The sequence below is a fragment of the Pseudophryne corroboree genome, chromosome 7 (genome assembly GCF_028390025.1).
Source record: "Pseudophryne corroboree isolate aPseCor3 chromosome 7, aPseCor3.hap2, whole genome shotgun sequence".
Taxonomy (NCBI): Eukaryota; Metazoa; Chordata; class Amphibia; order Anura; family Myobatrachidae; genus Pseudophryne; species Pseudophryne corroboree.
In genome coordinates this window covers 125748844-125765011 of record NC_086450.1, presented here as the reverse complement: position 1 = coordinate 125765011, position 16168 = coordinate 125748844, and the positions used below count along the sequence as shown (strand labels likewise).

The 16168-nt window shown below is 45.8% G+C and overlaps 1 protein-coding gene across 2 annotated transcripts in view; it reads right to left on the bottom strand.

Annotated features, from left to right (window-relative positions):
- Positions 1-3127, bottom strand: part of FIGN (fidgetin, microtubule severing factor) — a 167081-nt gene extending 163954 nt beyond the window's left edge. The window contains exons 1-2 of one of the 2 annotated variants that reach the window (XR_010181946.1): positions 2564-3127; positions 1727-1895 (exon numbers count right to left, since the gene is read on the bottom strand). Coding sequence is in view for 1 of the 2 variants with exons in the window: in XM_063933623.1 (XP_063789693.1) it covers positions 1727-1751 (25 nt within the window). In the remaining variant the exon portion in view is untranslated. The remainder of the gene's footprint in view (positions 1-1726; positions 1896-2563) is intronic. The other variant, XM_063933623.1, reaches the window with a different exon arrangement.
- Between the last annotated feature and the right edge of the window lie 13041 nt (positions 3128-16168).

Sequence of the window (16168 nt, the reverse complement as noted above, 5' to 3'; positions counted from 1 at the left end):
AAACATCAAAGCAGTGTTCACATAGAAGCCAAGTTTTAGAGGATCAGTGTGACAAGTCACAGCGTGATAGATGTTGTTCTTGATAAACGACTTGTTCAAAAGACACACTGTAGCTTTCATTTCCTGACCAAAACACACTTTTAATTTGCAACAGCAGAGAAGGCAATAGTGTGTCAGTCCACAATTCCCAGCATTTCAGTCCAAAACAAAATACTTGAGCTGTGCTGCATTGAACGGGCATTACTTACCCCTGGGAAACTTTAGGAGGGTTTTTTTTTCACTACTAATCCAATGCATATTAGAAATTGTGCTGTGTAACTGCAATTGTCATTAGGTTGTGTGACCAGCTTCATTTTAGCAAAAAAAGCAGTTTTTATATTTTTTAAATATAAATTGTTGACATAGATGGTAAATGCAGATTTCTGAGCACCTAAATACAGAGAAACATACACACTATATAAAATAAAGTATATATATATATATATATATATATATATATACTTTATCTGATGGACTTAAATAATGGAGGGGCTGCAAACCTAATCCCTGTCAGTTACCCTCCTGTACAGTGTACAATTGCTGATTTAAAATTTCTAAAATGTAATATCCTTCTCATCACCAACAGAAGTCCAATCTGTTCAGAATATATATTACAGCTTTAAGATCACACAGGGAAATCTCCCATCTGGCAATCAAATTCGCTTCAACAGCTTCAGGAAAAAGGTTCTGCTCTCCACAAAACATTTCCCACTCCAGATTATGTGCATGCAAAATAAACAGTCTACTTATTGATCGTCTCATGTCAACAAGTACCACAAATTCAAAAAGGCAATCAAATAGGTTTCATTACAAGAGTGTGTATATGCATCCTCTTATGCATTACCCTACAAGTAAAATGTTTACAGACATAGTATAGCTGTTTTATTCTGGATTTATGCTGGATTAAAATACATCGCTGGAAAAAGCCTATTTGTGATATTTGATAATATCTTTATATAGCTAAGAATTTATTGTGCAGGCTAACAAGTCAATCTACCCAGAAGTTTCCTATTTTTATGTTATACGCTGGATGCTATAAAAACACTAAAACCAAAAATCTCTTTAAATCCTTCATACTTCATCTCAACTGACCTTTAGTATGGAGAGGTGGGGATAAGGAATGAGAAAGAGAGAAAAGGTTAAAAAAATGTCAGTAGCTATTTTCCTCAACCAACAATTAAAAAGTACAAAAAAAATATAAAAAATAAATAAAAAATAAACAACATTCGCAAAATAACCTTTGCGACTAGATCACCAGCTATTTGGAGTTGTGAACAGGGTTTTACCAATTATACTGAAGCTGGTATACTGAAATAAAAGGCAAAACAGAAAAAAATAGTGATAACTCTGTAAACTCTATTCCAGACGTGGTAAAGATCACTTTCACGCACTCTGGAATTTTTTTTAAATATTTTTATTTATCACCCACTTTTTCCTACGCTTGTAATATAGGTAATGGCGTGGCCATTACGCAACTTTAAACATGTAATACTGATGTAAACAATAAACAGTCATTTGTGTAAAGGAGTAAATAAAGTGGCTTAATAAAAATATTGGTGTTTAGAACCACTGTGTGTTTCCACTGGAGTATGTAAGCAGTGCAGAGTTCCGCTCTCTCTTCCCCAATGCTATTAAGCTGTCATTATTATATTACACACATGTGAAGTAAATTCCAAAAGTGACATACCATATACACTGCTGCTGCTGATCATGTCTTCAGTGCCTGCACAAGAGGCGGAATGGGATTTTTCACAAGCAGGAATTCCAAAGGTTGATTTTCATTAAAGCCACTTTTCCTCAGCTATCAAATGTCACTGCCTTGAAACGTGGGCCCTTTCGTCAGGTATTCATTTAACCTACATGCATATAATTAAGGGTAGAAAGCAACATCAACAGAGGTCTCAGATCAGGAAAGAAAAGAAAGCACAGGCAAAAATGAGTAGTGAAACAAAAAGCAACACTGTGTCAAATGCACTCCCATTGATACCAACAGGAGTTCCATTAATAACATGACTCTATTAAATTATGCCGCTCCCCCCCCCCCCCCCACCATGCTGCTTCACCCCCCAACCCCCAAATATGTTGCTGAACATATTTCCCAGTAGCAGATTCTGTCATTAACTTTGCAGAGATCTAATATCTTCTTCTGAATCACTTAGAACTTTAGTTGTGCAAAAGCCTCACCACACCCTGCTGTTTACACTTACTTCAATCATATTACAATAAAATAAACAATTGTTTGTAACAAAAAACCCAGAACAGAATAAACAAGCTTCCTGTGAATGAGACCCTATTGCCAACCCATGCTCCCAGTGCCTGGTGAGAATAAACCAGCTGCAGATACAGCAGGCTGGACGCAGGATATATACACAAGCCTGGCTGTGGATACATTTTTGCAATTCAACTAAATATTTGTAAACACAGTACTTACAGTGCTAAATGATCTACCTGCAAATAAACGCCAGGCTGCGGTTCAGACGCTGGACTACGACAGAACACAAGTAGATGTGAAGTCACCACTTACCTGCATATGTAACGCTGGAAGCAGATAGGTCACTGATGCATCGATCTGCTGTGTTAGCTGATGAATAAGGGAATCTCTGCAAGTGAAGCGGCAGCTCATGGTTTGGATGAGAGGCAGAGAGTTCTGCACATGCTGCAATCTCAGAGGGACGCTCACTCTGCTCCTGGAATATTATTAGATATATATATATTATTTTTCTGCAGCTCCACAGAAACAATGCAACCAGGTTTAAAGGGAAGGGGAAATTAAATAAATGCTGGAAGTTTTAATGTTGTGTTTCTGGCATAAACCCCTCAACCAGGGTCGCAATCTTGTTTTCCTTGTAGGTGGGGGCTGGACTGGTGGAAGCATCAGGCTGGCGTCTGATGGATGTGGAGTGGTCACTCCCCTTGTCCCTGCCCCTCTCTCCACAGCCTGAGGTATGCAAGGTCTGCTGCTAGCACTTCCCCTTGTGTGCTGCTAGGCTGAGTGACCCAATGCATAAGCCAGCCAGCCAGCATCTGTGCATTGTGCATGGACAGGCAATATCCTCCAGATCTCTCCTTAGGATCAGCACTGACTGGGTGAGAAGGAAGGAGCAGGAGGCAGCAACATGCAGTAGGGGGTGTTTGCCTGAGCTGCTGATTGATGGCTTCGCATTCACGCAGTGGGATTTTCGACTAGAGAGGCATGGGGAGGCATTGTGGGGTACTTACCAGTGATTTACTGCAGTGCATGTGCAGGTTTGTTGTCCTTTTGTCTAAGGGAGGGTGTTGCTGGTAATTATTCTGAATGCTGCAGGTACGGTTCTAACACTTTCCCTGTTTATAAGGGCTAGAATAACAGCTAATTGCAGATGGCAGCTTGTGGAACTAACAATAAGAAAAGTACAGATGCTGCTGCAGAACCTCTTGGTGTGATCTGGTATATAATAACAATACAGCTCTTAAAGGTATTTATGTAGATTTCCTAAAATTCATGCCTTACATTTAAGTTTTTTCTAAGAGGTTCTGCAGCATCTGTAGCCCGATTGTTTTATTTTTTTTATTTCATTTGTGGACTTGCAATGAAATTAAAATGGAAAAAAATAAATTTGTTTCCAGAAGCACATTTCCTGACCAAAAAGTCATACAATTAAATATTTGCCATAATGTATGAATAAACCCTGAAGGGACCTGTAGTTTGGTCACCTATAGTTTAAGGGTAGGGTGATCTGCGGTGTCCCATGGTGACATATTATGCCATGGCATACGCTAGAAATACAGTCAGCATGGTGCAATGGCAAGATCCAAATTCAAAACTGCCTGTAGGGTTAGACTTGTGCATGGAAATGTAGGAATAGCCTGGGGTTGTAAGAACTGCACATAGACTGGATGAGATTCTGTAGCTCATGTAATAGGCTTTCATCAGCCATAATCATACAGACATATGATCTAGAGATGTTCCCTTTAACCAGCTATATTCAAAAGATAAACAGGTTAGACCAGAACAGTGTCTTATTTAATTGTGTATCTGTAAACATAAACATGACAAACTACAGTATATGCTATCTCTACAGATTTGTCAAGGGTTAATGACAACACAGGAGACTGGTTGCATTATTTCTGCTTTAGAAACATGAGACATAGGGGACATGTACTAAGCAGTGATAAAAGTGGAGAAGTGAGCCAGTGGAGAAGTTGCCTATGACAATCTATCAGCTGCTCTGTATGTTTTTATAGTATGCAAATTATAAATGTTACATTAATGCTGATTGGTTGCCATGGGCAACTTCTCCACTGGCTCACTTCTCCACTTCTATCACTACTTAGTACATGTCCCCTATATTACTTTAACATACTTCATTTTTTAAATGGATGAAGCAGCTTCTAGACTGCAGCGTTTTTCAACCGCTGTGCCACGGCACACTAGTGTGCCGCCAGCGGTTTCCAGGTGTGCCGCAGCCTGCCGCTCACTGACCATCAGCGATGACCTGCACAGTCCTCCGCCGCCCGCCGACAGTGCTCCGCTGCCGCACTCCAGAGATACCTCGGTCCTCCTCCTGCCGTCATGCACGGGCAGCACATTCAGATCTCCTGCTGCCAAGCTCGTGACCTATGGGGAAGTGCTGTGACACATAGGTCACTAACGCCATGTCGCATTCCTGCCTGCGCTTGGTGCTGATGTGTGCTGCAGCCTGCGGACTGCCCTCCACTTCTCTGCTCATCCTAATCCAGCTGGGATATACACGACTTCAGGCTAACATTACAGTGGGGGCTGTGAGTACTTTTAAGGGTGGGGGGGGGAGGAGAGGAGGAGTGTGTGTGCCATTACTGTGGGGCCTGTGATTACTATTACATGGGGAGGCAGTGTGTGTGCCATTACTATGTGTGTGTGTGTGTGTGTGTGGGGGGGGCAGTGTGGAATTACTGTGGGAGCCAGTGTGTTTCCCCCCCCATGGGTAACTGATAGTGTGCCTTGAGAATTTTAAAGTCCTGTTAGGCGTGCCGCAAGTCGAGAAAGGTTGAAAATCAGAGTGACATTAGCTTAGGCTAAAACACACACAGACTCCTGCGACTAAATATATTGCTTTAACTTTGTGACTGTTGTCCATGCTTTTCAGCCATTTTTTTTTATTACCCAGGCAGTGTTGAGTTTGTATATTCTTGCCAGGTACTCTGGTTTCCTCCCACAATGCAAACATATACTGGTTGGTTAATTGGCTCCCAGCAAAAAAAATATATACACTGCTCAAAAAAATAAAGGGAACACTAAAATAACACATCCTAGATCTGAATGAATGAATGAAATATTCTTAATAAATACTTTGTTCTTTACATAGTTGAATGTGCTGACAACAAAATCACGTAAAAATTATCAATGGAAATCAAATTTATTAACCCATGGAGGTCTGGATTTGGAGTCACCCTCAAACTTAAAGTGGAAAAACACACTACAAGATGATCCAACTTTGATGTAATGTCCTTAAAACAAGTCAAAATGAGGCTCAGTAGTGTGTGTGGCCTCCACGTGCCTGTATGACCTCCCTACAACCCACACAAGTGGCTCAGGTAGTGCAGCTCATCCAGGATGGCACATCAATGCGAGCTGTGGCAAGAAGGTTTGCTGTGTCTGTCAGCGTAGTGTCCAGAGCATGGAGGCGCTACCAGGACACAGGCCAGTACATCAGGAGACATGGAGGAGGCCGTAGGAGGGCAACAACCCAGCAGCAGGACCGCTACCTCCGCCTTTGTGCAAGGAGAAACAGGAGGAGCACTGCCAGAGCCCTGCAAAATGACCTCCAGCAAGCTACAAATGTGCATGTGTCTACTCAAACGATCAGAAACAGACTCCATGAGGGTGGTATGAGGGCCCTACGCCCACAGGTGGGGGTTGTGCTTACAGCCCAACACCGTGCAGGACGTTTGGCATTTGCCAGAGAACACCAAGATTGGCAAATTCGTCACTGGCGCCCTGTGCTCTTCACAGATGAAAGCAGGTTCTCACTGAGCACATGTGACAGACGTGACAGAGTCTGGAGACGCCAAGGAGAACGTTCTGCTGCCTGCAACATCCTCCAGCATGACCGGTTTGGCAGTGGGTCAGTAATGGTGTGGGGTGGCATTTCTGTGGGAGGCCGCACAGCCCTCCATGTGCTCGCCAGAGGTAGCCTGACTGCCATTAGGTACCGAGATGAGATCCTCAGACCCTTTTTGAGACCATATGCTGGTGCGGTTGGCCCTGGGTTCCTCCTAATGCAAGACAATGCTAGACCTCATGTGGCTGGAGTGTGTCAGCAGTTCCTGCAAGATGAAGGCATTGATGCTATGGACTGGCCCGCCCGTTCCCCAGACCTGAATCCAATTGAGCACATCTGGGACATCATGTCTCGCTCTATCCACCAATGCCACGTTGCACCACAGACTGTCCAGGAGTTGGCGGATGCTTATGTCCAGGTCTGGGAGGAGATCCCTCAGGAGACCATCTGCCACCTCATCAGGAGCATGCCCAGGCGTTCTAGGGAGGTCATACAGGCACGAGGAGGACACATACACTACTGAGCCTCATTTTGACTTGTTTTAAGGACATTACATCAAAGTTGGATCAGCCTGTAGTGTGTTTTTCCACTTTAATTTTGAGGGTGACTCCAAATCCAGACCTCCATGGGTTAATAAATTTGATTTCCATTGATAATTTTTGTGTGATTGTGTTGTCAGCACATTCAACTATGTAAAGAACAAAGTATTTAATAAGAATATTTCATTCATTCAGATCTAGGATGTGTTATTTTTGTGTTCCCTTTATTTTTTTGAGCAGTGTATATATATCCCTTGTCAGAGGGGTAGCCAGAACTTTGCCCAAAAGCAACATTTTGAAGGGGCCCTTGTCCCAATGCTTCTAGAGAGACTCCTCTCAGCATCAGTTGTTCATTTTATGCCCCATAATAGTGTCCTAGTTCAGTTTTCCCAAACTGGGTGCCTTGGGGCACTCGTGGGAGTTCCCTGGGTTGGTGACCAGGACCAATTCAACTTATTTATGGTCAGTGTCATAGGCAAAACCAATGCTTGTGGCTTCCAATCATAAAATATGTGGACGAACAAAATCAAATCCTGTCCCTCACCACAAAAGTTAACCTAAGTATGACATATAAACACAATTTACTTAATGTATTATTTTTTTTCAGAATTTCTCAATAATAAACTTTTGGCATAGGGTTGCGGTGAAAATTCTGACACTCTAGAGGACCATGATTCAAAAAAGTTTGAAAACCTGTCATAGTTTATTTTATGAGCCATAGTAGTGCCCTAGTTCACATTGCAGGGCTGTCAGCACACATTATGCAACACAGTACCACCAATTTAAATTATGGCATGCAGTGTCCTCAGCAGTAGCGGACCTTGCCACGGGCAAGCAGGACTTTTGCCCAGGGCGCCGCCTTCCGGAGGGCGCCGGCGCCATTCCGGAGGGCGCCGCACCAGGGCAAGATCCGCTGCTGCTGTGCCCCCCGCTGGCCGCTGTGAAGGGAAACTAGAGTTTCCCTTCGTTGGAGAGGTCCTTTACTGTGCGGTGCGCGATGACGTCATCACGCACCGCACAGCAAAGGTCCTCTCCACGAAGGGAACTAGACGCTACGCGTCTAGTTTCCCTTCGTGGAGAGGACCTTTGCTGTGCGGTGCGCGATGGCGTCACGAAGGGCTTCACAGCGGCCAGCGGCAGCGGGGGGCACATTTCAGAGCGCTACAGTAGTCTGTACAGGGGGCGTAAATGACCACGCCCCCTGTACAAAGCCACGCTCCCCATTGCCGCCCGGGGCGCGCAAAGCCCCAGAACCGGCCCTGGTCCTCAGGTCATATTATGCCACATTGCAGTGCTCCCAGTTCATATTTTGCCACACTATAGTGGCTCCACTTCATATTGTGCCACAGTACAGTGCCCCAGTTCTTACGACGTTACATTATAATGCCCCCCTAGTTAATTTTACACCACATTACAATGAGCAGGTCCAGGGGCATAACTAGATATATTGTAGGACTCAAGGAAATAGTTTGTAAGGGCCCCTACTGTATGTAACGGGTGTGGTATGGCTGACCGACGTACCGACGCCGAGATCCCGGCGGGGTGGGGCGAATGCAGCCACGGTCACCACGGGTTCTATTCCCATTCTATGGGTGTCGTGGACACTTACGAGTGGAAATAGTCCCTGTTGGTCTGCATGCCGACCATCAGGATAGTGAGGGGGCGCGATGCTGGGAAGGTCATGTGACAGTCAGTCTCCTGACCGCCGGTCACATAAATACCACCCGTATGTAACACCCAATGGTGAAAAACTTCACCTATGGTAGCTGCGACCTTGAATGTGTGCATGTTCATGTTTTTAGGGCAGACTAGATTGGTCAAGTCATTCTTATCTGTCGTGTCCAGATTCAGACCTGGACCCAGCCGCACGGTTGCTCACATCAGTTGCATCTAGGTGGTCTGCGCACGTGGCTGCAATGTGATTGACAAACGGGGCGGCGCCGGGAAAATTGGGTTGGGGGGCGGACTCACTCATGCATCGGGGGGTGGCCTCACACATGCTGGGCGGCCTTGCCCTGTGCTGGGCGGCCCCCAGCATGTGCCGAGATGAGCGCAGATCTGGATGTGTATGCAGCGATCTGCGTTCATCTCTGAATAACCCCCTATGTTTGTAACTCTGCCGATTATATGAATGCATAGCTGAAAGGCATAGATGGAAGCTAGAGACATAAAGTTATGTTTAATTAAAAGTAGCAGAATATGCATATATTGTAGCGATAGTCGCCTAATTGTGGAAAACTTTATTGATTACAAAATACTTTCTTAGAAGATCTGAATATGGTATCCGAATGATAGGTCGACAGTCAATAGTCGACACCAAATGGTTGAAATGCATATGGTCGATGTGGTCAAAAGGTCGACACGGATAAAAGGCCAACAAGACAATGGTCAACACATGAAAATGTCAACATTAATTATTTGGATTTTTTTTTCCCTTTCAGGACTTTTTCATACATTACTACAATTGGGAATAGTAACCTTGGCCAAAGCATGGCAAGCGAAGTGCAGCAGTGCCCTAATTGGGGATCCATGTGGTGAAAGAAACATTTTGTCACCCAAAAAAACTAAAAAAACTCACGTTGACCATTTCCATGTGGACCTGTTGCCCTTTTTACCATGTCAACCTTGTGCATTGCGACCATTTAGTGTCGACCTAGACATTTCCAACCTTCTGACTGAAGAATGTTGACCCATTGATCCGTAACCCCTAAATATATTGACGTATAAAATTAAACCTTAGAGAACAGGGACAGGAATCTACTGGGGCATTCTTTAAATTATTTGAAAGTTATACTGTATAACTCAGCTACCCACTCTGCAATGCCCCCATCACAGACCTGCTTAGTGGCACTTGCTCTGGTTGATGCTTGAAATGTTGGAGGAACTTGTATCTCAAGCTCAAATCAAGAGATTGAATGATGATGTTATTAATTAAATGACAAATAATATTTTACAGCTATATAGGTGTGTTCTCATTCACCTAGCACTTTTGCTCCCTATGGTGGTAATTCTGAGTTGATCGCAGCAGCAAGTTTGTTAGCAATTGGGCAAAACCATGTGCACTGCAAGGGGGGCGGGGATAGATATAACATTTGCAGAGAGAGTGAGATTTGGGTGGGTTATTTCATTTCTGTGCAGGGTAAATACTGGCTGCTTTATTTTTACACTGCAATTTAGATTTCAGACTGAATACACCCCACCCAAATCTAACTCTCTCTGCACATGTTATATCTGTCCCCCCTGTAGTGCACATGGGCCCTCATTCCAAGTTGTTCGCTCTTATTTTTCATTGCATCGCAGCGATTTTCCGCAAACTGCGCATGCGCAATGTTCGCACTGCGGCTGCGCCAAGTAAATTTGCTAAGAAGTTTGGTATTTTACTCACGGCATTACAAGGTTTTTTCTTCGTTCTGGTGATCGGAGTGTGATTGACAGGAAGTGGGTGTTTCTGGGCGGAAACTGGCCGTTTTATGGGTGTGTGTGAAAAAACGCTGCCGTTTCTGGGAAAAACGCGGGAGTGGCTGGAGAAACGGGGGAGTGTCTGGGCGAACGCTGGGTGTGTTTGTGACGTCAAACCAGGAACAAAACTGACTGAACTGATCGCAGTGGCAGAGTAAGTGTCGAGCTGCTCAGAAACTGCTTAGAAATTTCTATTCGCAATTTTGAGAATCTTCCGTTCGCAATTCTGCTAAGCTAAGATTCACTCCCAGTAGGCGGCGGCTTAGCGTGTGCAATGCTGCTAAAAGCAGCTTGCGAGCGAACAACTCGGAATGAGGACCATGGTTTTTCCCAACTGCTAACAACTCAGAATTAGGCCCTATGGGGGTAATTCCAAGTTGATCGCAGCAGGAATTTTGTTAGCAGTTGGACAAAACCATGAGCACTGCAGGGGAGGCAGATTTAACATGTGCAGAGAGAGTTAGATTTGGGTGTGGTGTGTTCAATCTGCAATCTAATTTGCAGTGTAAAAATAAACAGAATGCAAGTTGCTCATATCAATTTGACAATATACTTCAGGTGCTTGAAAGGGAGGGGTAATTCTAAGCAAGAGACAGGATGGGGATTAACCCCTGGTGTCCCCCAGCACACCAAACTATATGGGTAACATGACTTGAAAACCTACATATAATAGAAATCCAGAGGTCTTCGTTACATATATCTGCAGAAATATGGCAAATCCACCAGGCCTCGACAAGGCTCCTCTGATGCTGGTGGTCCTAAACCTAATACTATATCTGGGCCTGGGGTGCAGAACCCCACAAACCGGCACAGGCCAGCCACCCCAGGGCAGCACACATGTGAGAAGGTAAAGTGTTAGTATGTGTTAATTAAAGGGAACGCAAAATCTGTATACAAAAAGTGATACACTAGTGACGGTGTAATTAAAAGACCTAAAGGATTAATAACAGTGTTAAGGGGGGTGCTAAATAGATATAATAGTGTGCTACCCCACAGCAGCCCAGCCACTCCAATCAGGGGGAACTGCACCCCAGACCCATTTCCAGTACTAATAATAATAATAATAATAATAATAGCCCTTCTGGGTCATACTAAATATTAGTGATGAGCGCCTGAAATTTTTCGGGTTTTGTGTTTTGGTTTTGGGTTCGGTTCCGCGGCCGTGTTTTGGGTTCGACCGCGTTTTGGCAAAACCTCACCGAATTTTTTTTGTCGGATTCGGGTGTGTTTTGGATTCGGGTGTTTTTTTCAAAAAACCCTAAAAAACAGCTTAAATCATAGAATTTGGGGGTCATTTTGATCCCATATTATTATTAACCTCAAAAACCATAATTTCCACTCATTTTCAGTCTATTCTGAATACCTCACACCTCACAATATTATTTTTAGTCCTAAAATTTGCACCGAGGTCGCTGGATGACTAAGCTAAGCGACCCTAGTGGCCTACACAAACACCTGGCCCATCTAGGAGTGGCACTGCAGTGTCACGCAGGATGTCCCTTCCAAAAAACCCTCCCCAAACAGCACATGACGCAAAGAAAAAAAGAGGCGCAATGAGGTAGCTGTGTGAGTAAGATTAGCGACCCTAGTGGCCGACACAAACACCGGGCCCATTTAGGAGTGGCACTGCAGTGTCACGCAGGATGTCCCTTCCAAAAAACCCTCCCCAAACAGCACATGATGCAAAGAAAAAAAGAGGCGCAATGAGGTAGCTGTGTGAGTAAGATTAGCGACCCTAGTGGCCGACACAAACACCGGGCCCATCTAGGAGTGGCACTGCAGTGTCACGTAGGATGTCCCTTCCAAAAAACCCTCCCCAAACAGCACATGACGCAAAGAAAAAAAGAGGCGCAATGAGGTAGCTGTGTGAGTAAGATTAGCGACCGTAGTGGCCGACACAAACACCGGGCCCATTTAGGAGTGGCACTGCAGTGTCAAGCAGGATGTCCCTTCCAAAAAACCCTCCCCAAACAGCACATGACGCAAAGAAAAAAAGAGGCGCAATGAGGTAGCTGTGTGAGTAAGATTAGCGACCCTAGTGGCCGACACAAACACCGGGCCCATCTAGGAGTGGCACTGCAGTGTCACGTAGGATGTCCCTTCCAAAAAACCCTCCCCAAACAGCACATGACGCAAAGAAAAAAAGAGGCGCAATGAGGTAGCTGTGTGAGTAAGATTAGCGACCGTAGTGGCCGACACAAACACCGGGCCCATTTAGGAGTGGCACTGCAGTGTCACGCAGGATGTCCCTTCCAAAAAACCCTCCCCAAACAGCACATGACGCAAAGAAAAAAAGAGGCTCAATGAGGTAGCTGTGTGAGTAAGATTAGCGACCCTAGTGGCCGACACAAACACCGGGCCCATCTAGGAGTGGCACTGCAGTGTCACGCAGGATGCCCCTTCCAAAAAACCCTCCCCAAACAGCACATGACGCAAAGAAAAAAAGAGGCGCAATGAGGTGTGAGTAAGATTAGCGACCCTAGTGGCCGACACAAACACCGGGCCCATCTAGGAGTGGCACTGCAGTGTCACGCAGGATGGCCCTTCCAAAAAACCCTCCCCAAACAGCACATGACGCAAAGAAAAAAAGAGGCGCAATGAGGTAGCTGACTGTGTGAGTAAGATAAGCGACCCTAGTGGCCGACACAAACACCGGGCCCATTTAGGAGTGGCACTGCAGTGTCACGCAGGATGTCCCTTCCAAAAAACCCTCCCCAAACAGCACATGACGCAAAGAAAAATAAAAGAAAAAAGAGGTGCAAGATGGAATTGTCCTTGGGCCCTCCCACCCACCCTTATGTTGTATAAACAAAACAGGACATGCACACTTTAACCAACCCATCATTTCAGTGACAGGGTCTGCCACACGACTGTGACTGATATGACGGGTTGGTTTGGACCCCCCCCAAAAAAGAAGCAATTAATCTCTCCTTGCACAAACTGGCTCTACAGAGGCAAGATGTCCACCTCATCATCATCCTCCGATATATCACCGTGTACATCCCCCTCCTCACAGATTATCAATTCGTCCCCACTGGAATCCACCATCTCAGCTCCCTGTGTACTTTGTGGAGGCAATTGCTGCTGGTCAATGTCTCCGCGGAGGAATTGATTATAATTCATTTTAATGAACATCATCTTCTCCACATTTTCTGGATGTAACCTCGTACGCCGATTGCTGACAAGGTGAGCGGCGGCACTAAACACTCTTTCGGAGTACACACTTGTGGGAGGGCAACTTAGGTAGAATAAAGCCAGTTTGTGCAAGGGCCTCCAAATTGCCTCTTTTTCCTGCCAGTATAAGTATGGACTGTGTGACGTGCCTACTTGGATGCGGTCACTCATATAATCCTCCACCATTCTTTCAATGGGGAGAGAATCATATGCAGTGACAGTAGACGACATGTCCGTAATCGTTGTCAGGTCCTTCAGTCCGGACCAGATGTCAGCATCAGCAGTCGCTCCAGACTGCCCTGCATCACCGCCAGCGGGTGGGCTCGGAATTCTGAGCCTTTTCCTCGCACCCCCAGTTGCGGGAGAATGTGAAGGAGGAGATGTTGACAGGTCGCGTTCCGCTTGACTTGATAATTTTCTCACCAGCAGGTCTTTCAACCCCAGCAGACTTGTGTCTGCCGGAAAGAGAGATCCAAGGTAGGCTTTAAATCTAGGATCGAGCATGGTGGCCAAAATGTAGTGCTCTGATTTCAACAGATTGACCACCCGTGAATCCTTGTTAAGCGAATTAAGGGCTCCATCCACAAGTCCCACATGCCTAGCGGAATCGCTCCGTGTTAGCTCCTCCTTCAATGTCTCCAGCTTCTTCTGCAAAAGCCTGATGAGGGGAATGACCTGACTCAGGCTGGCAGTGTCTGAACTGACTTCACGTGTGGCAAGTTCAAAGGGCAGCAGAACCTTGCACAACGTTGAAATCATTCTCCACTGCGCTTGAGACAGGTGCATTCCACCTCCTATATCGTGCTCAATTGTATAGGCTTGAATGGCCTTTTGCTGCTCCTCCAACCTCTGAAGCATATAGAGGGTTGAATTCCACCTCGTTACCACTTCTTGCTTCAGATGATGGCAGGGCAGGTTCAGTAGTTTTTGGTGGTGCTCCAGTCTTCTGTACGTGGTGCCTGTACGCCGAAAGTGTCCCGCAATTCTTCTGGCCACCGACAGCATCTCTTGCACGCCCCTGTCGTTTTTTAAATAATTCTGCACCACCAAATTCAAGGTATGTGCAAAACATGGGACGTGCTGGAATTTGCCCATATTTAATGCACACACAATATTGCTGGCGTTGTCCGATGCCACAAATCCACAGGAGAGTCCAATTGGGGTAAGCCATTCCGCGATGATCTTCCTCAGTTGCCGTAAGAGGTTTTCAGCTGTGTGCGTATTCTGGAAACCGGTGATACAAAGCGTAGCCTGCCTAGGAAAGAGTTGGCGTTTGCGAGATGCTGCTACTGGTGCCGCCGCTGCTGTTCTTGCGGCGGGAGTCCATACATCTACCCAGTGGGCTGTCACAGTCATATAGTCCTGACCCTGCCCTGCTCCACTTGTCCACATGTCCGTGGTTAAGTGGACATTGGGTACAGCTGCATTTTTTAGGACACTGGTGACTCTTTTTCTGAGGTCTGTGTACATTTTCGGTATCGCCTGCCTAGAGAAATGGAACCTAGATGGTATTTGGTACCGGGGACACAGTACCTCCAACAAGTCTCTAGTTGGCTCTGCAGTAATGATGGATACCGGAACCACGTTTCTCACCACCCAGGATGCCAAGGCCTCAGTTATCCGCTTTGCAGTAGGATGACTGCTGTGATATTTCATCTTCCTCGCAAAGGACTGTTGGACAGTCAATTGCTTGGTGGAAGTAGTAAAAGTGGTCTTACGACTTCCCCTCTGGGATGACCATCGACTCCCAGCAGCAACAACAGCAGCGCCAGCAGCAGTAGGCGTTACACGCAAGGATGCATCGGAGGAATCCCAGGCAGGAGAGGAATCATCAGAATTGCCAGTGACATGGCCTGCAGGACTATTGGCATTCCTGGGGAAGGAGGAAATTGATACTGAGGGAGTTGGTGGGGTGGTTTGCGTGAGCTTGGTTACAAGAGGAAGGGATTTACTGGTCAGTGGACTGCTTCCGCTGTCACCCAAAGTTTTTGAACTTGTCACTGACTTATTATGAATGCGCTGCAGGTGACGTATAAGGGAGGATGTTCCGAGGTGGTTAACGTCCTTACCCCTACTTATTACAGCTTGACAAAGGGAACACACGGCTTGACACCTGTTGTCCGCATTTCTGTTGAAATAGTTCCACACCGAAGAGCTGATTTTTTTGGTATTTTCACCAGGCATGTCAACGGCCATATTCCTCCCACAACAGGTGTCTCCCCGGGTGCCTGACTTAAACAAACCACCTCACCATCAGAATCCTCCTGGTCAATTTCCTCCCCAGCGCCAGCAACACCCATATCCTCCTCATCCTGGTGTACTTCAACACTGACATCTTCAATCTGACTATCAGGAACTGGACTGCGGGTGCTCCTTCCAGCACTTGCAGGGGGCGTGCAAATGGTGGAAGGCGCATGCTCTTCACGTCCAGTGTTGGGAAGGTCAGGCATCGCAACCGACACAATTGGACTCTCCTTGTGGATTTGGGATTTCGAAGAACGCACAGTTCTTTGCGGTGCTACTGCTTTTGCCAGCTTGAGTCTTTTCATTTTTCTAGCGAGAGGCTGAGTGCCTCCATCCTCATGTGAAGCTGAACCACTAGCCATGAACATAGGCCAGGGCCTCAGCCATTCCTTGCCACTCCGTGTGGTAAATGGCATATTGGCAAGTTTACGCTTCTCCTCCGACAATTTTATTTTAGGTTTTGGAGTCCTTTTTTTACTGATATTTGGTGTTTTGGATTTGACATGCTCTGTACTATGACATTGGGCATCGGCCTTGGCAGACGACGTTGCTGGCATTTCATCGTCTCGGCCATGACTAGTGGCAGCAGCTTCAGCACGAGGTGGAAGTGGATCTTGATCTTTCCCTAATTTTGGAACCTCAACATTTTTGTTCTCCATATTTTAATAGGCACAACTAAAAGGCACCTCAGGT